At 43.9% G+C, this 22,139-nt stretch overlaps 1 protein-coding gene across 3 annotated transcripts in view; it reads left to right on the top strand.

The window, feature by feature from the left end:
- EPS8L1 (EPS8 signaling adaptor L1) overlaps window positions 1-21,580 on the top strand; it is a 153,878-nt gene extending 132,298 nt beyond the window's left edge. For 2 of the 3 annotated variants that reach the window (XM_075328704.1, XM_075328703.1), the window contains exons 12-22: window positions 501-589; window positions 680-754; window positions 953-1,101; window positions 9,248-9,383; window positions 11,207-11,256; window positions 12,898-12,994; window positions 13,115-13,261; window positions 17,989-18,100; window positions 18,645-18,825; window positions 19,019-19,151; window positions 20,715-21,580. In XM_075328704.1, the coding sequence (XP_075184819.1) occupies window positions 501-589; window positions 680-754; window positions 953-1,101; window positions 9,248-9,383; window positions 11,207-11,256; window positions 12,898-12,994; window positions 13,115-13,261; window positions 17,989-18,100; window positions 18,645-18,825; window positions 19,019-19,151; window positions 20,715-20,801 (1,256 nt within the window). In that variant the 3' untranslated portion in view covers window positions 20,802-21,580. The remainder of the gene's footprint in view (window positions 1-500; window positions 590-679; window positions 755-952; window positions 1,102-9,247; window positions 9,384-11,206; window positions 11,257-12,897; window positions 12,995-13,114; window positions 13,262-17,988; window positions 18,101-18,644; window positions 18,826-19,018; window positions 19,152-20,714) is intronic. The other variant, XM_075328705.1, reaches the window with a different exon arrangement.
- Window positions 21,581-22,139: the final 559 nt, after the last annotated feature.

Here is a 22,139-nt window from a genome sequence, read left to right as displayed (position 1 = left end):
AACTCTTGCTAGCCCGACCACAGCGGTATTTGTGGGGTGCACTTGCATAGCACCTGATGTAATAGTATGGGTATGACCACTGGGCTATAAGCTGACATGGAGCTCTACATGTGCGTCTTACTTTTTGTATCTGATCGCCAGGACTCAAAGTATCTCGCTCTTCGGAGGACCTGAGGTCCATGCATTACACAGGAAGCCTACATATATCTATGGGCACTGTGTAATTCTTAATTACCCATGTGGGGGCGCTGTTGTGAAATTGAACTTTTGCCGACAAGTTCCACCATAGTTTACAGCTTGGAATCTGATGGAGGGCAGAAAGACTTTAATGTGAGGAAAAACCTTGTCCTAAGTGGACAAGCCCTTTGAAACAAGGGACCAAAAAAGATCAGAGCTTATTCATATAGGATTTTGTGTTTTTCTGGTCTTTTAAGCAGTATTACTGGTTTACAATTCATATATTTAACATTTATGTAACTCTTGCAATATTTTTGCAACAGAGGGATTGCTGACTCTCCGAGCCAAACCCCCGAGAATGGAAGATTACGAAGAAGCTGCGCGGAAATTCAAATACAGCTTCTGTCTACTGGTACGTAAAGAGAAAAAACACAAAAAAACAACTAAAAGTGCTACAACAATAGGTGTCCATAATATTTCCTCCTTTGTCTCTCCTACATAGGCAAGATTAAGGAATAACATTATGAATCCGAGTTCGATTGAGCTCGTTCACTTCTTATTTGGACCGCTGAAAACCGTAAGTTTTATTTATTCTTTGTTTTTCCCGATTAAGTTTTTAAATTGTTTTTGGAACTTTATTGGGTGACCTGGCCCCAAGATAAAATGTATCTTTAATATATAAAATATATAATATTATTTTTAGAAGGGTTCCAGCTTAATAAGGGGCTTCTGTTGGATGAGTTTTAAATATAAATGCACCATTTCTTGTTTTCAGCTGGTGGACAGTTCCGGAGGTGCAGAAATGACTGCTTCTATCCAAAGTCCAATGCTCACCAAAGAAGCCGTCAGTCTGCTGAAGGAATGCCTGGATGAGAAAGAACTAGAATTATGGAATTCATTGGGGCCAAATTGGACCAGAGCAAGGTACGAAGGGATTCCAGGTCCTGAAATAACAAACCAAGGGGTCTATCTTGTCATATGAAGGGTTTTTTAGAGGACGACAAAATAGCGAAACATTAATGTTCTTCTCTTTTCCTATAATTAAATAGTATTTCTTCGTCGCTCCATTGGGAGACCCAGACAATTGGGTGTATAGCTTCTGCCTCCGGAGGCCACACAAAGTATTACACTTTAAAAAGTGTAACCCTTCCCCTCTGCCTATACACCCCCCCGTGCATCACGGGCTCCTCAGTTTTTATGCTTTGTGTTGAAGGAGGCACACATGCACTCATGCTCCCATTTTAGTCAGCAGCAGCTGCTGATTGTATCGGATGGAAGAAAAGAGGGCCTCTAACAGGGCCCCCGGCATGCTCCCTTCTCACCCCACTAAGTCGGCGGTGTTGTTAAGGTTGAGGTACCCATTGCGGGTACACAGGCTGGAGCCACATGCCGTTTTCCTTCCCCATCCCTTAGGGGCTCTGAGAGAAGTGGGATCCTATCCGGTCATCCAGGCACTGGGACCGGGCTCCCTCCGCAGCCCCTGTGGGATTCTGACGGACAGGAGACTGAGTATCATCAGGGACAGGGCCCTGCATCTACAGGTACTCTGTGTCCCCTTGGGGACGGTGCATGGAGCACCTTGGCCTCAGACGCTGCAGCGACTGCGGTGTTGGTATGAGACCGGGACTACCGCACCTGCGTGCCGGCCGCGGTTTTAACTTTAGTCCCCAGCTTTTGCGGCCTAGTGCATTAAACTCCCGCCCCCGGGCCTGCCAGTCAGGGGTAAGGGCGGGACGGTCGGTCTGACGCCGACAGTGAGGGCTGGAGCACACTTAGCTGTCCTCCGCCCCCCTCACTAATCACTCTGGTGCACCAGATTCCCGCACTTTTGTAGTTACGCCCACGGCTCCCTCCTCCCCTGTGAACGCCGACAGCCATGTTTTAAGCACATTCTGCCGGTGGAGGACTTCTGGCTGCATCTCTGGGAGACCCGAGGCAGGGAATCTGGTGGCCACACACCGCTTGAGCGGTCGGTAAGCCACACCGGTCACCCGGTGTTGGGACCCCTAGAGTGCCGAACTGGATATATATATATATATTATATTTGTATACATTTTCTCGGTTCGGCTGTACTGTTAGCTTGTGGCTATATATCCCTCAGTGATCACGCTCCTGGGAGACAACAGCATGTCGTTCACAAGGAGCAAGGGTGCCAAGGCACAGGGTTATTTTGCAACCTGTACCTCTTGTGCGGCTATGCTACCTGCAGGTTCCACCTACCCTCACTGTGAGCAATGCTCGGGCCCGGTGGCACTCGCTCAGCCGGAGCCTGGGGCACTGGTGGGACCCTCGGCCCAGGTAGAACCGCTGGCTTCCCCTGTCCAGGTGGCAGGGACAGAGTTTGCAGTTTTAGCTGAGAAACTCTCTGAGTCACTTTCACAATCCATGGCTCAGTCTATGGACAAATGGTCTGCTAAGATACTAGAAGCCTTGCAGTCCAGACCGGCCCTTACACAGGCCCCGGGCACTGCGGGATCGCCCCCAGGCCCCTCTCGGTCTGCGACGAAGCGTGCTCCTGGGGTGGCCTCTAGTTATTACGTGGAGGACTCCGGCACGGACCGCAGTCCCAGACCGGCTAAGCGGGCTCGCTTAGAATCTTCCCCGACTTCATCACGCTGTTCGGGGTCTCAGCTTGAGGACTCTCTAGAGGATGAGGCGGAGGTCGCAGCCCAGGACTCTGACCCTGACGTTGCTCTCAATCTTGATACACCCGAAGGGGACGCCATAGTAAATGACCTTATAGCGTCCATCAACCAGGTGCTAGATCTTTCTCCCCCAACTCCACCTATAGAGAAGTCGGCCGCACAGCAGGAGAAGCACCAGTTTAGGTTTCCCAAACGTACTCGGAGTGCTTTCTTCGATCACTCGAACTTCAGAGATGCTGTCCAGAAGCACAGGGCTTTCCCGGACAAGCGCTTTACTAAACGCCTTAATGACACACGTTACCCCTTCCCCTCTGACGTAGTTAAGGGTTGGGCTCAATGTCCCAAGGTGGATCCTCCAGTCTCTAGACTGGCGGCTAGATCCGTAGTAGCAGTGGCTGACGGTTCAACGCTCAAGGATGCCACGGACAGGCAGATAGAGCTCCTAATGAAATCCATCTATGAAGCCATAGGCGCGTCCTTTGCCCCAGCCTTTGCAGCAGTGTGGGCACTCCAGGCTATCTCAGCTTGTCTGTCTGAGATTAATGCGGTCACCCGTACCTCGGCTCCGCAAGTAGCGTCTTTGACTTCTCAGGCGTCGGTATTTTCATCCTACGCCATGAATGCTGTCCTGGACTCGGCTAGCCGTACAGCGGTAGCATCCGCCAATTCGGTGGCAGTCCGCAGGGCCATGTGGCTACGCGAATGGAAGGCAGACTCTGCTTCCAAGAAGTTCTTGACCGGTTTGCCTTTTTCTGGCGACCGACTGTTTGGCGAACAATTGGATGAAATTATTAAGCAATCCAAGGGAAAGGACTCGTCCTTACCCCAGCCCAAACCAAAGAGACCTCAGCAACGAAAAATTCAAGCGAGGTTTCGGTCCTTTCGGCATTCAGCCAGATCCCAATCCTCCTCGTCCAACAGGCCACAGAAGAGCCAGAGAAACTCTTCTGCATGGCGGTCTAAGTCACGTCCTCCAAAGACCGCCGGAGGCACCGTCTCCAAGGCGGCCTCCTCCATGACTTTCGGCCTCCCCAAACCGCATCCTCGGTCGGTGGCAGGCTCTCCCGCTTTTGCGACGCCTGGTGGCCACATGTCCAAGACCGATGGGTGAGAGACATTCTGTCTCGCGGTTACAGGATAGAGTTCAGCTCTCGTCCTTCGACTCGTTTTTTCAGAACATCTCCGCCCCCCGAGCGAACCGTGGCACTTTTTCAGGCGGTGGACACTCTGAAGGCAGAAGGAGTTGTGATCCCCGTTCCCCTTCAGGAACATGGTCGCGGTTTTTACTCTAACCTGTTCGTGGTACCAAAAAAGGACGGTTCATTCCGTCCCGTTTTGGACCTCAAATTGCTCAACAGACATGTGAGAACCAGGCGGTTTCGCATGGAATCCCTCCGCTCTGTCATCGCTTTGATGTCCCAAGGAGACTTCCTAGCATCAATCGACATCAGGGATGCCTATCTCCATGTGCCGATCGCTCCAGGGCATCAACGCTTCCTGCGTTTCGCCATCGGGGATGAACACCTTCAGTTTGTGGCACTGCCTTTCGGCCTGGCGACAGCCCCACGGGTCTTCACCAAGGTCATGGCATCTGTTCTGGCAGTCCTACACTCTCAGGGCCACTCGGTGATCCCGTACTTAGACTATCTCCTAGTCAAGGCACCCTCCCGGGTGGCATGTCAACACAGTCTGACCGTGGCTCTGGAGACTCTCCAGAGGTTCGGGTGGATCATCAATTTCCCAAAGTCAAAATTGACTCCGACCCAATCACTGACTTACCTCGGGATGGAGTTTCATACTCTCTCAGCGATAGTCAAGCTACCGCTGGACAAACAGCGTTCGCTGCAAACAGGGGTGCAATCTCTCCTTCGGGCCCAGTCACACCCCTTGAGGCGCCTCATGCACTTCCAAGGGAAGATGGTGGCAGCAATGGAGGCAGTTCCCTTTGCGCAGTTTCATCTGCGCCCACTCCAATGGGACATTCTCCGCAAATGGGACAAGAGGTCGACGTCCTTAGACAGGAACGTCTCTCTTTCTCTGGCAGCCAAGACCTCTCTTCAGTGGTGGCTTCTTCCCACTTCTCTGTCGAAGGGAAAATCTTTCCTGCCCCCATCCTGGGCTGTGGTCACGACGGACGCGAGTCTGTCAGGGTGGGGAGCGGTTTTTCTCCACCACAAGGCTCAGGGAACCTGGACTCCGACAGAGTCCTCCCTTCAGATCAATGTTCTGGAGATAAGGGCAGTGTATCTAGCCCTAAAAGCGTTCCATCGGTGGCTGGAGGGCAGGCAGATCCGCATACAGTCGGACAACGCCACGGCGGTCGCGTACATCAACCACCAGGGCGGCACTCGCAGTCGTCAAGCCTTCCAAGAAGTTCGGCGGATTCTGCTGTGGGCGGAGGCCACAGCCTCCACCATCTCCGCGGTTCACATCCCGGGCGTAGAAAACTGGGAAGCAGACTTTCTCAGTCGCCAGGGCATGGACGCAGGGGAATGGTCTCTTCACCCGGACGTGTTTCAAGAGATCTGTTGCCGCTGGGGAACGCCGGACGTCGATCTCATGGCGTCTCGGCACAACAACAAAGTTCCGGCATTCATGGCACGGTCTCAGGATCACAGAGCTCTGGCGGCGGACGCCTTAGTTCAGGATTGGTCGCAGTTTCGACTGCCTTATGTATTCCCTCCTCTGGCAATGCTGCCCAGAGTGTTGCGCAAGATCAGGTCCGACTGCCGCCGCGCCATCCTCGTCGCTCCAGACTGGCCGAGGAGGTCGCGGTACCCGGACCTGTGGCACCTCACGGTGGGTCAACCGTGGGCGCTCCCAGACCGACCAGACTTGCTGTCTCAAGGGCCATTTTTTCATCTGAATTCTGCGGCCCTCAACCTGACTGTGTGGCCATTGAGTCCTGGCTCCTAGCGTCCTCAGGGTTATCTCAAGAGGTCATTGCCACTATGAGACAGGCCAGGAAACCAACGTCAGCCAAGATCTATCACAGGGCTTGGAGGATCTTCTTAGCCTGGTGCTCTGATAAGGGGTTTACACCCTGGCCGTTTGCCTTACCCACATTTCTTTCCTTCCTTCAATCCGGAATGGACAAGGGTTTGTCTCTCGGCTCTCTCAAGGAACAAGTATCGGCGCTTTCCGTGTTTTTTCAAAAGCGTCTAGCCAGGCTTCCGCAGGTCCGCACGTTCCTGCAGGGAGTTTGCCACATAGTCCCACCTTACAAGCGGCCGCTGGAACCCTGGGATCTCAACAGGGTTCTACGGGCTCTTCAGAAACCACCTTTTGAGCCGCTGCGGGATGTCTCTCTATCACGTCTTTCGCAGAAGGTGGCATTTCTAGTGGCAGTTACGTCACTCCGAAGAGTGTCAGAGCTTGCAGCGCTGTCATGCAAAGCCCCCTTCCTGGTATTTCACCAGGATAAGGTGGTTCTGCGTCCGGTCCCGGACTTTCTCCCCAAGGTGGTGTCCCCTTTTCATCTCAATCAGGATATCTCCTTACCTTCATTTTGCCCTCATCCAATTCACCAATGTGAAAAGGATTTGCATTTGTTAGATCTAGTGAGAGCACTCCGGATCTACGTGTCTCGCACGGCGCCCCTGCGCCGTTCTGATGCACTTTGTCCTTGTCGCTGGCCAGCGTAAGGGGTCGCAGGCTTCCAAGTCAACCTTGGCTCGGTGGATCAAGGAACCGATTTTTGAAGCCTACCGTTCTTCTGGGCTTCCGATTCCTTCAGGGCTGAAAGCCCATTCTACCAGAGCCGTGGGTGCGTCCTGGGCATTGCGGCACCGGGCGACGGCTCAGCAGGTGTGTCAGGCAGCTACCTGGTCTAGTCTGCACACTTTCACGAAACACTATCAGGTACATACCTATGCTTCGGCGGATGCCAGCCTAGGTAGGCAGGTCCTTCAGACGGCGGTTGCCCACTTGTAAGAGGAGGGCCGTTGTCGGCTCTTTTTATCGGGGTATTCTTTTACCCACCCAGGGACTGCTTTTGGACGTCCCAATTGTCTGGGTCTCCCAATGGAGCGACAAAGAAGAAGGGAATTTTGTTTACTTACCGTAAATTCCTTTTCTTCTAGCTCCTATTGGGAGACCCAGCACCCGCCCCTGTTCCCTTCGGGCTGTTTGTTCTTTTGTGTACACATGTTGTTCATGTTGAATTGTTCTTTTGGTTCATGGTTTTCAGTTCTCCGAACATCCTTCGGATTGAATTTACCTTAGACCAATTTATAAGTTTCCTCCTTCCTGCTTTTGCACCAAAACTGAGGAGCCCGTGATGCACGGGGGGGTGTATAGGCAGAGGGGAGGGGTTACACTTTTTAAAGTGTAATACTTTGTGTGGCCTCCGGAGGCAGAAGCTATACACCCAATTGTCTGGGTCTCCCAATAGGAGCTAGAAGAAAAGGAATTTACGGTAAGTAAACAAAATTCCCTTCTTTACTCTTAAAACAAAAGGGATATTTCATGGAATAAAAATTACATGTTTTAAAGTGATCCGGACACTCCCAAGTGTTCCATTTATTTTATTTTTTTTAATTTTTTAATTTTTTTGCTTGTTTGTTTCTTTTAAATCCAAATGAAATAGAAAAAAATCCAGAGGATCACAGGCTCAGTAAAATGTAACTTACATCTTTATTCTTGCAATTTAAAATTCCACATTGCAGGTGGTATCCACAAAAACAGGAATATAGAAATTAATTCAGCCAACGCGTTTCGACATAGAAGATAGTCATAAGGTCTCATTCATTTTCTATTTAATTTTGATTCTGGAATCCGTGCCTTGGATTCTCCGTGCTGGATCAGGTGTTAATCACTCTGGAGGCAGCAATACTATAGCAGTGAGCTGGACGTTTGCAATTATTTCCCTTTTTTTAAATCCACCATATGGTTCCCTTAATTTAGTGTTTATGGGCTTTTATAAAGGGGGTATGGATCACAGATTAAATATGCAGAACGGCCTAAAGTCAAACCCCAGAGCACTGGCGGACATAGAAAAGGGTCCCTGTGCAAGAACAATATATGGTCCTTTGCAGCCCAAGAGTTTATCAAAATGCACAATTCCTCCTGCTTTGGAGGTAGAAACGGACCTCTGGCCTCTTGGGGCACCTGAATGGCTGCACAGGTTGAACCAATAATATGTCTGACCCCGCCCCAGAGGATCCTGTCACCCAACTAATTAAAAAATTCTCATATCTCTGCATTCCTCAAGCAGGCTTAAAAAAAATGGGATTCTCGGGGTAGCAATGGGAGCAAAATAAGAGCAACAACTGACCACTTTTGACGTGCTGACAGGTCCTGTCTAGGTTCTCAGGCCACATAAAAATAATTTAAAGTAATGAAACATGCCCTCCTCGATCCTTATAGATCCCGTTCTAGTACTTACCTTGGTACCCTTTGGTTTCATCGTCATCAACACACGAGAAATGCCTGAATCTCTTTCTTTTGTGTTGAGGATGGGATCAGCGAGCACAGGCCTGAGGGGACCTGTAGGGATCGTGGGTGCTTGAGTATGGTTTCATTTTTTTTATTCCTTTTTTTATTTTTCAGAGCATCATATTATAAGGATATCTGACATCAGGTTTTCTCTATGTAAGCTTACAGCAGCATGATGTAGGGCTTGTGAGCCTGATTCTTCCTGTGTGTCACTTACTACTTTGTGTTTTGCTGTTTCCATATAATGTGTGTTTTATAAGCAGGACATTATCACTACAGGACAAGCTGTCTAGTGTCTCCTAGTCCAATCACAGTGGTGTGGGTGGGGTTATACACAGTTCAGCATTCCAAGATCTGCAGCAGAAAAACTGTTAGGCCCTATGCGCACAGTGCCGTTTTTTTATGCCTTTTTGGTGCATTGGTGCATGCATTTCCTTTCCCAGCAGTCTATGAGAATTCTGAAAGGATGTGCGCACGTTTCTTCTTTTTTGCCTGCAGTTTTGGGTTCAGGAAACAGAAGCAGCATGTCAAATCTTCTCGCGTTTTTACCTGCGTTTTACCATTGAATATAGGGAAAAAAACGCGCTGAAACGCGGCAAAAACACATGCTTTTTAGTTGCGCTTTTTCGGCCAGAGGTGCGTTTTATTGCTGAAGAAACAAAACTGCAGTGTGCGCGCACAGTCTTATTCTATCACAACCACTGCACCCAGGAAACTAAGTGACACATCGCTGGAATCAGGGTCTCTGCCTCTACATCATGCTGTCCTCAGATTACATAGCTAAAACCTGCTGACAGCTTCCCTTTTAAAGAAATATTTTTCTTTTGCTGACACAATTTAGCACCAGAATACAAGTTATAAATGTATCATTACACTCTACTACCATGGTCCAGCCTTAGGGGGAAAACGGCCTTAAAGCCAGACCACCCTGCTCAAATGTACAAAATATCGTACACCATAGCTAATAATTCTATCTCTTCTCCCTATAGACTAGAATTCCCACGGGACTATAGCGAGCCATACACTCCCACCTTTAAGAGTGGATGGGTCCCTAGTAATAGTGATGGAAGACCCTGGGAAGATCCAGTTGAGCTTCAGCATCGCCATGAAGAATTAAGGTCGCAGGTGAGAAGTTTGTGGGTGTTTGCAATTACTGACGCATTTCATAATTTCCTTATCCAATAGGGGGGCTGCATAAAATCTGACAATGGTTCTATTCCCTACAAGCTGCATTGTTCTTGTCTTGTATACGAGCCCAGCCTCATTCACATGCACAGTACCATGTGATATCATTGTGCGATCTATTGCTTTGGGTCACTGCAAGCAGGACCCGGACTCTATTTTTTTTTTTTTTTAGCAATGCCTTTATGACCTGTGTACAAAACACAAAAGGAAATGAAGGCAGGGTTTCTATGGTGCATAACCTCAAACCAGAAAGTCCTGTTTGTGATTAAACACCTATCAGTAATGCATGTCACAGGTGGCTACTTCTCTGGGTGTCCTGGCAAGAAATAATGGAGAGCGGGCAAATGGTACTACCGCCAAGGAGAATACATTTTTTTAGATATGCTTTTATTAACATTTTAGGGTATATTCTTATTGCCAGGTCAGTGGCTTCATCAGGTCGTCTTTCTGGATTTGGGCAGAACTCCAAGCACAGCCATTGACTTTCTCGGCTCCAGGGTCAACCACACTACCAAAATGTTGGCAAAAATGTCACGGGGTAACACAGTCATGTGGCAATAGAAGGTCACAGCGTTGGGCAGCGCAAAATGCTCCCTGACTTTCTATTGTTCCTGCTGTCAGTATTTATTGGTATAGGTAGCTTTCCTGCTGGATTCATCTCTTCCCCTTTTGGACTCAGCAGGAGCTCGCCTTCCACCCATCAGCATTCTCTTGGTGATTAAATACTCCCTTCTTCCCTAGACTGGGGTTAGTGATATTATCAGTTCCTTCTAGCTCTGGTTGCAAGCAGGTGGCTTGCTCTCACCTGTAGTATTGTTGTTGAAACTTTGCTGAACTCCTGCCTGAGTCATCTGTGTATAAGTAGTTCCTGCTTTTTCCCCTGTGTTTAGTGGGATTGATGAAGAGCTCATCCCATCCATTTCCTATTTAGGGCAAACCACTAGAGATACCTAGGGTCAGGTAACCGGCTCGGCACACGGGTGAGAGACTCCAGGGACCAGCTGTAGATTTAATCAGGGGTCACCATCTCCCCCTTCCCTTCCTGTTTACCTCTCGCTTAGTACTTCACCATATTTTATGTGACACAACTGTGCACAAAGTGACACCCTCAACGTCCTTAAAGTGATTATCTCTGTCTGGAGTTTCGCCCAAATCCTGTTTTTCAGGAGTTCAGATGGAAACCTGATGGAGCCACTGATGTGTGGCACAAAGGCAATGTGATCCCAACCTTAGGTGATCCCTCAGCAGTTTACACAACATACAGCCTCATTTAGCTCTTCTTTAAAACAGTTGGCCTTTTTTTTCCCATTGCTCTTTTGATTAAGATTAACATATGAAATGTAAATCATAGTAAATTCCCCCCATTGATTTTTGTCTGCCCAAGTAAAATTATTTTTGGCCTTAAGTTAAACCTTTTAAGATTTGCAATGGAAATGGAAGCACTAGACTTGACCACAAAGGAATGTGGCTTTTTGTTGCATGGTACAATGCAAATACAAGTACCGGAGGGGAAACAAGTACACCATGACCACAGGCAATGGAAGAGAACTGGAGATCTGCAGTGCCCCGCAGCGGGGACTACGCCGTGTACGGAGCTGTGCTGTTTGGCTCCGATCAGTGTATATATACAGTATAAATATATATGATAGATATAGGGTGTTGGTCAATTTCTGTACCTTTTCACTTCTTTGTAAATGTTTTTCCCTTTTACTTCTTTTTCATACCTTTGTTTTCATTATTGCTTCCTTTGTGTTTTTCTTTAGCAATCCTCTCCTCAAGTTCATCAGCCGCCACCTCCTCCAGTTTTGAATGGGTACGTGATCTCTTATGATTGCTGGCATCGGATTATTTATTAGCCTTTCCTAATACAGGTTTTTATAGGAATATGTTTTTTTTTCTTTTTTTGGAAGGTTGCTTTTTTATTTTCCATATCACTATTTACATTATACCACAAAAGTGAGTACACATCTAAGTGAAAATGTCCAAATTGTGGTCAATTAGCCATTTTCTGTCCTCGGTGTCCTATATCATAGTGTTACACGGTCTCAGTGTGAATGAGGAGCAGGTGTTACATTTGGTGTTATCGCTCACACACTCTCGCATGCTGGTCAATGGAGGTTGAACATGGCTCTTCATGACAAATAATTCTCTGAGGATCTGAAAAAAGAATTGTTCCTCTACATAAAGATGGCCTAGGTTATGAGAAGATTGCCGGCACCCTGAAACTAAGCTGCAGCATGGTGGCAGGAGCATACAAAGGAATAACCGGTTCCGCTCAGAACAGGCCTCACTATGAGCAACCAGAGATGCTGACTGCACGTGCGCAACGTCATATCCAGATGTTGTCTATTCAAAATAGAAGTATGAGTGCTGCCGGCATTGCTGCAGAGGTTACAGGGGTGGGTGGTCAACCTGTCAGTGCTCAGACCATACACTGCATCAAACTGGTCTGCATGGCTGGCCTCCCAGAAGGAAGCCTCTTCTACAAATGAAATAAAAGCCCGCAATCCATTTGATGAAGACTAAGATGATAGACTAAGGACATGGATTACTGGAACCATGTCCTGTGGTTTGATGAGACCAAGATAAACTTATTTTGTTTAGATGGTGTCAAGCACATCTGGCAGCAACTAGGTGAGGACAAAGACAAGTGTGTCCTGCCTACAGTCAAGCATGGTGGTGGGAGTGTCATGGTTTGGAGTTGCATGAATTCAACCGGCTGTGAGGAGCTACAGTTCATTGAGTGGACCAAGAATGCTACTGTGATATACTGAAGCAGACCATGACCCCCCCCCTCCTTTGGAAACTGGGCTGCAGGGCAGTATTCAAACATAACCCCAATACACCTCTAAGACAACCACTGCCTTGCTAAAGAAACTGAGGATAAAGGATCTGGACATGCCAAGTGTCTCCAGACCTAAACCTTATTGACCATCTGTGGTGTATCTTCAATTGGAAGGTGGAGGAACCCAAAGTCTCTAACAACCAACCACTCCGTGATGTTATCATGGAAGATTGCAGACGATCCAGCAGCTCCTGTGATGCTCTAGTGAACTCCATCCCCAAGAGAGTTAAGGCAGTGCTTGAATATTCCCGGTTGCAAAGAATGAACCGTTGAGTAAAGTGTTGTTTGAAAAGCACTGCTGGACTCCTTGTAAGTCGTCATCTGGTCCTGGCCAACACAGAGTCACAGTCCACGCAACACAAGTCCACACACCCAGCCAGCACCAATCATCTCATCTAGATTGCCGGGGCATCCGGAGTCAATACCTTGCCCACAACTACCATCCTGCACTACTCTACACAATTCTAGTACAAAGGACAAGAATATCACGTGCTCATTTAACATTTATTAAAAAAGAGCGTCTACAGAACCAACGGTTGTTTGTGGTGCACACAGGAAAAGGGTACTTTATTTTTTCCGAAAAATAAATTCCATGATCATTTCTTGCAGACACAAAGAGACAGATGACAGATGTGTGAGCTGTACGTACGATTTTGTTGCCAGAAACAGCACAGAGTTGTCAGTGTTACAGGGAGAAAATTTGGAGGTATGTGCTGCGTCTGTCCCTGCTCCTGCCCCCGGGCATCCTACCAGGGTTACATTCTCAGGACCGATTGTATTCAGGGCATAAAATTATTTTTCTTTTATATTCTTAAATTACGCTTAGGTTTTGGATGATTCCAAGAAGTGGTGGAAGGTGCAGAATCGCTTTGGACAGATTGGTTACGTACCTTACAACATACTTTCCCCAGTCACAGCCGGAGATCTCAACAAAGGAAAACAAAATGGAGTCCCACCTGGAAGCCCAGTGAGGGTATGCTCACTAAGGAAAACTAAAGAGACTTGCTTGTACCATATATATATATATATATATATATATATATATATATATATATATATATAATATATTCGTGTGTGTGTGTATATGTGTGTCTATATGTGTATGTGTATGTGTATATATATATATATATGTGTGTATATATATATATATATGTGTGTATATATATATATGTGTGTATATATATATATGTGTATATATATATATGTGTATATGTATGTATGTGTGTATGTATGTATATATATATATATATATATATATATATATATATATATATATATATATATATATAATGTGTAAATATACAGTCATAGGAAAAAGTTTTGGCACCCCTATTAATGTTATCCTTTTTTCTTTATAACAATTTGGGTTTTTGCAACAGCTATTTCAGTTTCATATATGTAATAACTGATGGACTCAGTAATATTTCTGGATTAAAATGAGGTTTATTGTACTAACAGAAAATATGCAATCCGCATTTAAACAAAATTTGACCAGTGCAAAAGTATGGGCACCTCAACATAAAAGTGACATTAATATTTTGTAGATCCTTCTTTTGCAAAAATAACAGCCTCTAGTCGCTTCCTGTAGCTTTTAATGAGTTCCTGGATCCTGGATGAAGGTTCATTTGACCATTCCTGTTTACAAAACAATTCCAGTTCAGTTAAGTTTGATGGTCGCCGAGCATGGACAGCACGCTTCAAATCATCCCACAGATTTTCAATGCTATTCAGGTCTGGGGACTGGGATGGCCATTCCAGAACATTGTAATTGTTCCTTTGCATGAATGCCTGAGTAGATTTGGAGCGGTGTTTTGGATCATTGTCTTGCTGAAATATCCATCCCCTGCGTAACTTCAACTTCGTCACTGATTCTTGCACATTATTGTCAAGAATCTGCCGATACTGAGTTGAATCCATGCGACCCTCAACTTTAACGAGATTCCCGGTGCCGACATTGGCCACACAGCCCCAAAGCATGATGGAACCTCCACCAAATTTTACTGAGGGTAGCAAGTGCTTTTCTTGGAATGCCGTGTTTTTTTGCCTCCATGCATAACGTCTTTTTGTAAGACCAAACAACTCAATCTTTGTTTCATCAGTCCACAGGACCTTCGTCCAAAATGTAACTGGCTTGTCCAAATGTGCTTTTGCATACCTCAGGCGACTGTTTTTGGCGTGCTTGCAGAAATGGCTTCTTTCGCATCACTCTCCCATACAGCTTTTCCTTGTGCAACGTGCGCTGTATTGTTGACCGATGCACATTGACACCATCTGCAGCAAGATGAAGCTGCAGGTCTTTGGAGGTGGTCTGTGGATTGTCCTTGACTGTTCGCACCATTCTTCTTCTCTGCCTTTCTGATATTTTTCTTGGCCTGCCACTTCTGGGCTTAACAAGAACTGTACCTGTGTTCTTCCATTTCCTTACTATGTTCCTCACAGTGGAAACTGACAGTTTAAATCTCTGAGACAACTTTTTGTATCCTTCCCCTGAACAACTATGTTGAATAATCTTTGTATTCAGATCATTTGAGAGTTGTTTTGAGGAGCCCATGATGCCACTCTTCATAGGATATTCCAATAGGAGAACTACTTCCAAATGGCCACCTTAAATATTTTTTCTCATGATTGGATACACCTGCCTATGAAGTTCAAAGCTCAATGAGGTTACAAAACCAATTTAGTGCTTTAGTAAGTCAGTAAAAAGTAGGAGGGTTCAAATCAAGAAATTTATAAGGGTTCCCATACTTTTGCACCGGTCAAATTTTGTTTAAATGCGGATTGCACATTTTCTGTTAGTACAATAAACCTCATTTCAATCCAGAAATATTACTCAGTCCATCAGTTATTAGATATATGAAACTGAAATAGCTGTTGCAAAAACCCAAATTGTTATAAAGAAAAAAAGGTTAACATTAATAGGGGTGCCCAAACTTTTTCATATGACTGTATGTATGTGTGTGTGTATATGTATATATAATGTATATATATATATATATATGTATGTATATATATGTACCTTGTGGAGCCTCACTGAACCAGAGATGGGAAATCGATAGTGTCATTATCAATGTTCCTGTAGAACTGGATAACTATGAACCTGTTAAAGAGTCCCTTTAAAGGCTATGGACACCTTTAGTTATAAAATTGCCCCAAGTCCTAAGTTTCAGGCTGCAATCTTCATTCCTCCATTCAATTTCAGATCTCTGATATGCAGTTTGCACCCTGATTCAAGCTTCAGATTTTTCTCTTCCAGTAATACATGCTGGAGATGAACTTTGATTTTCCCTCCTAGTAATGTAGGCTGGATGTGAGGTTTGTGTGTATCCAGGTTGCTGCTGTATTTACTTGTATTTATGTATCAGCACAGCTCCAGATCTGCACTTATTTCATCTCCATGAACTTAACACCTTTGTCTTTAGGCCCTGTGCGCACACTGCGTTTTTACCCGCATTTTTCTGCAGAAATTTCTTGAGAAAATGGTTGTAACCTTTCTGCAGACATTCCCCAGCAAAAACCTATGGAAAAAAAAATTAGCTGTGCGCACACTGCGTTTCTCAAGAGAATTCTTTCAATAGATTTACTTGAGAAAAAGAATGAGCATGTGACTTCTTTTCTGCAGCTAACTCCGTTATTCACTCCATTGACTGTAATGTAATCATGAAATAGCTCAGGAAATAACGCAGGCAGCAAGTTATGTGCGTTTCATTGCGTTTTCCTGCGTTATTCTCGTGTTATTTCGCGTTTTTTGGGGACATAATGTTCATCACTGCCCTGTGTTTTGCAGGGAAGTGATGTCATTATGACAGGAAGAGGAAGCGGAGCAGAGAGGAAACACACAGATCACCGACACACACAGACAGACATATATAATACACACACAGATATCACACACAGACACAGACAGTTTGATTTAAACGTACATATTAAAAATAAAAAACGAAAAAAAATGTGGGCTCCGCCGTATTTTTACCGTCCAGCCAAGGTAAACACACAGCGGCGGCCCGGTGTTCTCAGGCTGGGGAGGGCGAGGGCCATGGTTAATGCCCCCCCTTCCTCCCGCAGCCGAGAATATTAGCCCGCCGCTGCCCCGAGAATGTCGCATCCATTATGCGATAGTCCCGGCGTGTCCCCGGCTCTTTCTGATTGCCTTGATGCGGTGGCAATCAGGGTAATAGCGAGTTAATGGCAGCTATGCGCTGCCACGAAGTCCAAGCTCATTCATGGCAGCGTCTGAGACAGCTTTCATGATTAACCTGTAAGTAAAGTGAATAAACACACACACACACACACCGAAAAATCCTTTATTTTAAATAAAACACAAAAGAGCCCCCTCTTTCACCATTTTATTAGCCCCCCCAAACACACAGCTCCGACGTAATCCACACAGGTCCCACGACGCTTGCATCCAGCTGCGTCTGACACATACTCAATGCAGCCTCGTTCAGTGAGCGATGCTGCAGGGGTAATTTCTCACGGTCGCTAATGTGAACACACTACTGCTCGCGAGAACTGCAGTGTGTCCTCACAGGGACTCTATCGATTATCTATCTATCAAACTATCTATTTATCCATCTATCTATCTATTGATCTATCTGTGTATTTATCGAATTATCTATCCATCAATCTATCTATTCATCTATCCATCTTTCTATCTATCCATTATCTATTTATCTATCCGTTATCTATCTATCCATCTATCTGTTATCTATATTATTTATTGCTGTTAAAGCATTAAAAAACGCAGGGCCCAACCTGCAAAAAAAATGCACTCAAAACGCGGTAAAACAGCATGCGTTTTTCAGTGCGTTATTGCTGCGTTTTTTAACGCAGGTGCGCTAATCCTTCACTCTCAAGAAATTTCTTAAGAAAAATCTTTTTTCTAGTGCACACATAGCCTTAGACTGTTTTTCTTTCTGCCCTCCAAAACACTTTAGATGCTTTCCCTTCTCTCCATTGTAGATCTATGTACAGCCTCCTCCATCCTGCTATTTATTACACTGAGAGAGGAGAGTGCAATGTGGATCAATCTAACAGACTGAGAATTTTTTTTGCAGACCACTCAACTAGATAAAGGATTTATATATGCTCTGCAGCACCAAAATGCAGTCTGTTGGTAGTACGGACTATTTGTATTTAGAACTTAAATACAAAAAAAGAATTTTTGTGTGTAGATGTACATAGCCTTTAAAAGGAAATTTCCTCTTCGAAAACACTATCTGCAGTTATAGGGTTGATCTGCAGTGTTACAATGTTGCCCTCCTGTTTTACTAAAAGTGTGGCTACTGGGAGAAATTACGGTAACTTATTTCCTCCCTGCAGCTGCTGGAACTTTGATTTTCATCTGGTTTTGAAGCACTTCTGTAACGGGCAGCATTATAATGCTATATAAAATAATAAAATAAATAATATATAATATATATTGACGCAGACCCTGTACTCTACCTGCAGCTCCTAACCTTATTATTACTATTATAGTGTAATAAACCTCTCTGTGGATCACTGAGCCTTTCATTTACTTTTTTGGAGCACATTTGTATTTCTTTTAGTATTCTAATGCTATTTGCATGCAGATTAACCCCATATTTGCAGGTACATTGTGTTTTCCGAAGTGAACATTTTCATTTACGCTTCTGTCTCATTGTGATAGTCATTAAATTGTAGACTTGTTCTATTATCTAACCCTTTTAAACCTTCTTCCAGAAGTCACAACCACCAACACCTCCCAAAAAGCCATCCAAATCAAGCCTTATCAGCCCAGGACAGTGGGACACAGTAGACAGTCAACATCCAGAACAGAGTCACGCCACACAAGGTGAAAATTGGATCTTTACACTCAGAAAATTTAAACGTTCTCTGGAGTTTCCAGACTTCTACAGTTTGGACATTCATTGACCGACTCCGGAGATGCGTTGACACTAGGATGATCGAATACCTCAAATATTCGGCTTTGCGAATATTTTCCGAATAGGTCGCCGCTATGCGAATATTCGATGCACAATGTAAGTCTATGGGAAGCCCGAATAGTTCCGAACAGTTGTTATTCGGGTTTCTCATAGACTTACATTGCGCATCGAGTATTCGCGAATAGTCGAATAGCGGCGACCTATTCAGAAAATATTCGCGAAGCCGAATATTTGAGGTATTCGATCATCCCTAGTTGACACCTTTTGGTTACAAATTCTCATGATACACATTTATAGATGACGTCCTCAGAAATGGTCTATAGAGTATCATCTGACCATCGTCTCCTCCACTTGGCTTGTAGAGTCCAATATTGGAGCTGGATAGTGTGTGGGCTATATTGTAAATTTAGAAATTGCTCTCATTTTTAGTTATTTTATGTTTTGTTTCCTTAGAAAAATTTGACAGAATAAACAGTATGAACGAAGAATTGCTGATTAGACTGGCAAATGGTCGAACAGCCCCACAGAAAAATCTAAATATCCAGAAGATGTCAGATACCTCCATACCGCTCACTGATGAGTCCAGCCCCTCGGAGGTCTCCTCTTGGCTCCAGGCTAAAGGCTTTAACACGGTGTAAGTCTTTCCCCTAAAACACCCAAAATTCTCCTTTTTTGTTTGTCAGCACCAGATTATTTTTCAAATATATGTTTTATCAGTTTTTAGGATCCTTCAAGGAATTTTTTGTTTAGGAACTTTCAGTCTGAGTCCAATTTTTGGAAGTTTGTGCTAATAGTGATCATTTGTGATTTTTTTTTTTTTTTCTCAGGACGGTAAAATCCCTCGGGGTGTTAAATGGAGCTCAGTTGTTTTCTCTCAGAAAAGATGAGTTTAGAGCTGTGAGCCCCGACGAAGGCGCCAGAGTCTACAGCCAGGTCATGGTGCAGAAGGCTCTTCTCGAGGTATGGAGGATATATACTCATAAGTGTTTTATTTATAGCTGAAGTATATAAGTTGTCATGTATCAATGACTGAAGAGTATCAAGCTATATAAAACTGCATACCTTATTAAATAAATCTCAGTCCTGATGAGGCTGGTGTACTTATTTTAAGAAAACCCATGTCAGAATGACTGCATAATTTTTATTTATAGCCGAATATATTAGTTGTTGTATACCAATGACTGAAGAGCTATATAAAACGGCATACCTTACTAAAAAAAGAAAAATCTTAGTCCTGATGAGGCAGGTGTACTTATTTTTAGAAAACCCATGTCAGAATGACTGTGTATATTTTTTATTTATAGCCAAAGTATATTAGTTGTTATATACACCAATGACTAAAGAGTATCAAACTATATAAAACTGCATACCTTATTAAAGAAATCTCAGTCCTGATGAGGCTGGTGTACTTATTTTAAGACAACCCATGTCAGAATGACTGTATAATTTTTATTTATAGCTGAAGTATATACGGTAAGTTGTCATATATCAATGACTGAAGAGTATCAAATTATATAAAACTGCATACATTATTAAAAAAAATCTTAGTTCTGATGAGGCAGGTGTACTTATTTTAAGAAAACCCATGTCAGAATGACTATATAATTTTTATTTATAGCTGAAGTATATAACTTGTCATATGTCAATGACTGAAGAGTATCAAACTATATAACTGCATACCTTGGTAAATAAATCTCAGTCCTGATGAGGCTGGTGTGCTTATTTTAAGAAAACCCATCTCAGAATGACTGTATAATTTTATAAGTTCAAATCTAGCTGGGTTTAGAAAATAAACATTATAATATCAGGATTATGCAGACAATGTAAAATTGACTTTCAGAGTAAGGACACAAGTTTCATCAGGTCCAAGAGATCTGTGTAAAGGTATATTGTAAAATTTGCTAATGGACCTGCTTTATTACCTTGTCTTATATATTTAAACCAGTATTCTGCAAACTGGTGTTGGTGGGATTGGGGTTTCCAAACACTGTTAACCCTAAACATCTATATTAGTATATTGTATATTCTCCTACTATGGGAATTATGCTTATGTGACAGTTTGTAGCCTGATTATGAGTGGAAGAGCAATGAGATAAAAAGGAGAAACTGAAAACTAATGACTAAGGAGTATCAAACTTTATAAACTGCATACATTATTACAAAAAAAATCTTAGTTGTGATGAGGCTGGTGTACTTACTAGAAGAAAATCCTTAAGAATGACTATCATTTTTCAGTTCAATTATCACTGTCCCCATTGGGACTCACAATCTTAACTCCTTAGCTGTATGTCTTTGGAGTGTGGGAAGAAACCCCCACGCAAACACAGGGAAAACATACCAACTCCTTGTAGATGTGGTCCGTGGTGGGATTTGAGCTCCGGATCCCAGCGCTACAATGTGAACCACTGTATGGCCCGATAGGTTCGCAGCAGACTTCTATACACAGGAAGTCTTATTAGCAATTTGCTTCCTTATTTACTTCTGGTAACAGGAGTTTGACTGAATTTTTTGTTTATTTGTTAGGATTTTAAAAAGATCTCAGAGCTGGAGGCCGTGATGGAGAGGCAAAAGAAGAAGGTGGACAGTGAACTTGAGAAGGGCAGCCTCTGAAGACCTTTATTGGGCTACTTGGACTAAAAAAAACAGATGCTATTTAATGTCTTCCAAAGAGTATATAAATATATATATATAATATATGAACTGGAATATATCGATGTACCAAAGACGCCTCCAGTCATCTCTGCTGGAGAAGTAATCTCTCTGGAGCTACTGAAGAAAAAGGCCATTACTCAGTGTATCTTGAACTGTATCGGGATATAGCGGTCAATGCCTTCTAAACGACGGGATGGGAAGTTCTGCAAATGCACTATGCCTTATTTCCACATTCTACGAATGAAGAATTTTTATAAAGCAAGAGATGTCGGAGAACAATTCTGCCCTCTATTCTTCTTCTATCATTTGGCCAGGAATATCGTGTTCTCGACACTAATTCCTCCAGGATCATTAGCTTGTAATGTTCCCAGTTTATTCATGTTACTAATCTTGTTTTGCGGAACCGGGAAAAAAAAAATTCTCTATTTTAAAATATTGATATTTTTGCCAAAGTTTTGAAATTCTATATTTTACATGTAGGTGGCAAATGTACGGGTATCATAGGAAGAGCATGTGAGCTGCAGCGTACAAATGGACTCGGATCAATTCTGACTGTACCGGCGTGGTTTATATTCAGGTGGTTCTGGACTTTAGACTCACCTAATATATACCGTACACTGTATTTTATGTATTCTGCTGGAATCTTTTTTTTTTTTTTTCTTTGTATGTAATTATGTCTGTCTACCTATTTAAATATGTAAGAATAAATTAAAGGGCTATATATTTCTGTAAAAATACTTTCACTGTAATCACAATGTCTGTTCAGCACTTTAAGATAAATATTGGACATAAGCCGACCTGCAAAATAATATATGGGTTTCTTTATTTACTGCTTTGGGGGGGATGGGGGGGTAGCCTTATCTCCAACTTAGCGGATTTTTGGATTCAGTTTATGGCAGGTGAGGATAAGAAATGAAATGTACATCTTGTGATTTCCACTGATCCCCAATGTTTATCTGAGTGTTTATACATTTTATACCCTTCATGAATATAGGCGTTCTGTACATAAATTTAGGCGGTTCATACATAATAGCAAATAGCAGAATTCATAGCTGCATAATAAGTAAAAGATTCTCTGTGTCCTCCCGACTTGGTCATACTCTCAGCAGTTCTTCCTTCTGAACCGTTCTCATGAGATCTACCACATCCTATGAGATTTGGGCCCTGTGCATATGTTGAGTGACCTCTGTATTTGTAAGGCAAAATCAGGAGTGGAACAGTCTTTGGTACTGTGCCTCAGTATTTGTAGCCAAAATCAGGAGTGGAACAATCAGAGAGAAAGTATAATAGAAACAC

Source organism: Anomaloglossus baeobatrachus, chromosome 11 (genome assembly GCF_048569485.1).
Source record: "Anomaloglossus baeobatrachus isolate aAnoBae1 chromosome 11, aAnoBae1.hap1, whole genome shotgun sequence".
Lineage (NCBI taxonomy): Eukaryota > Metazoa > Chordata > Amphibia > Anura > Aromobatidae > Anomaloglossus > Anomaloglossus baeobatrachus.
This window is presented reverse-complemented; position numbering and strand designations above follow the sequence as displayed.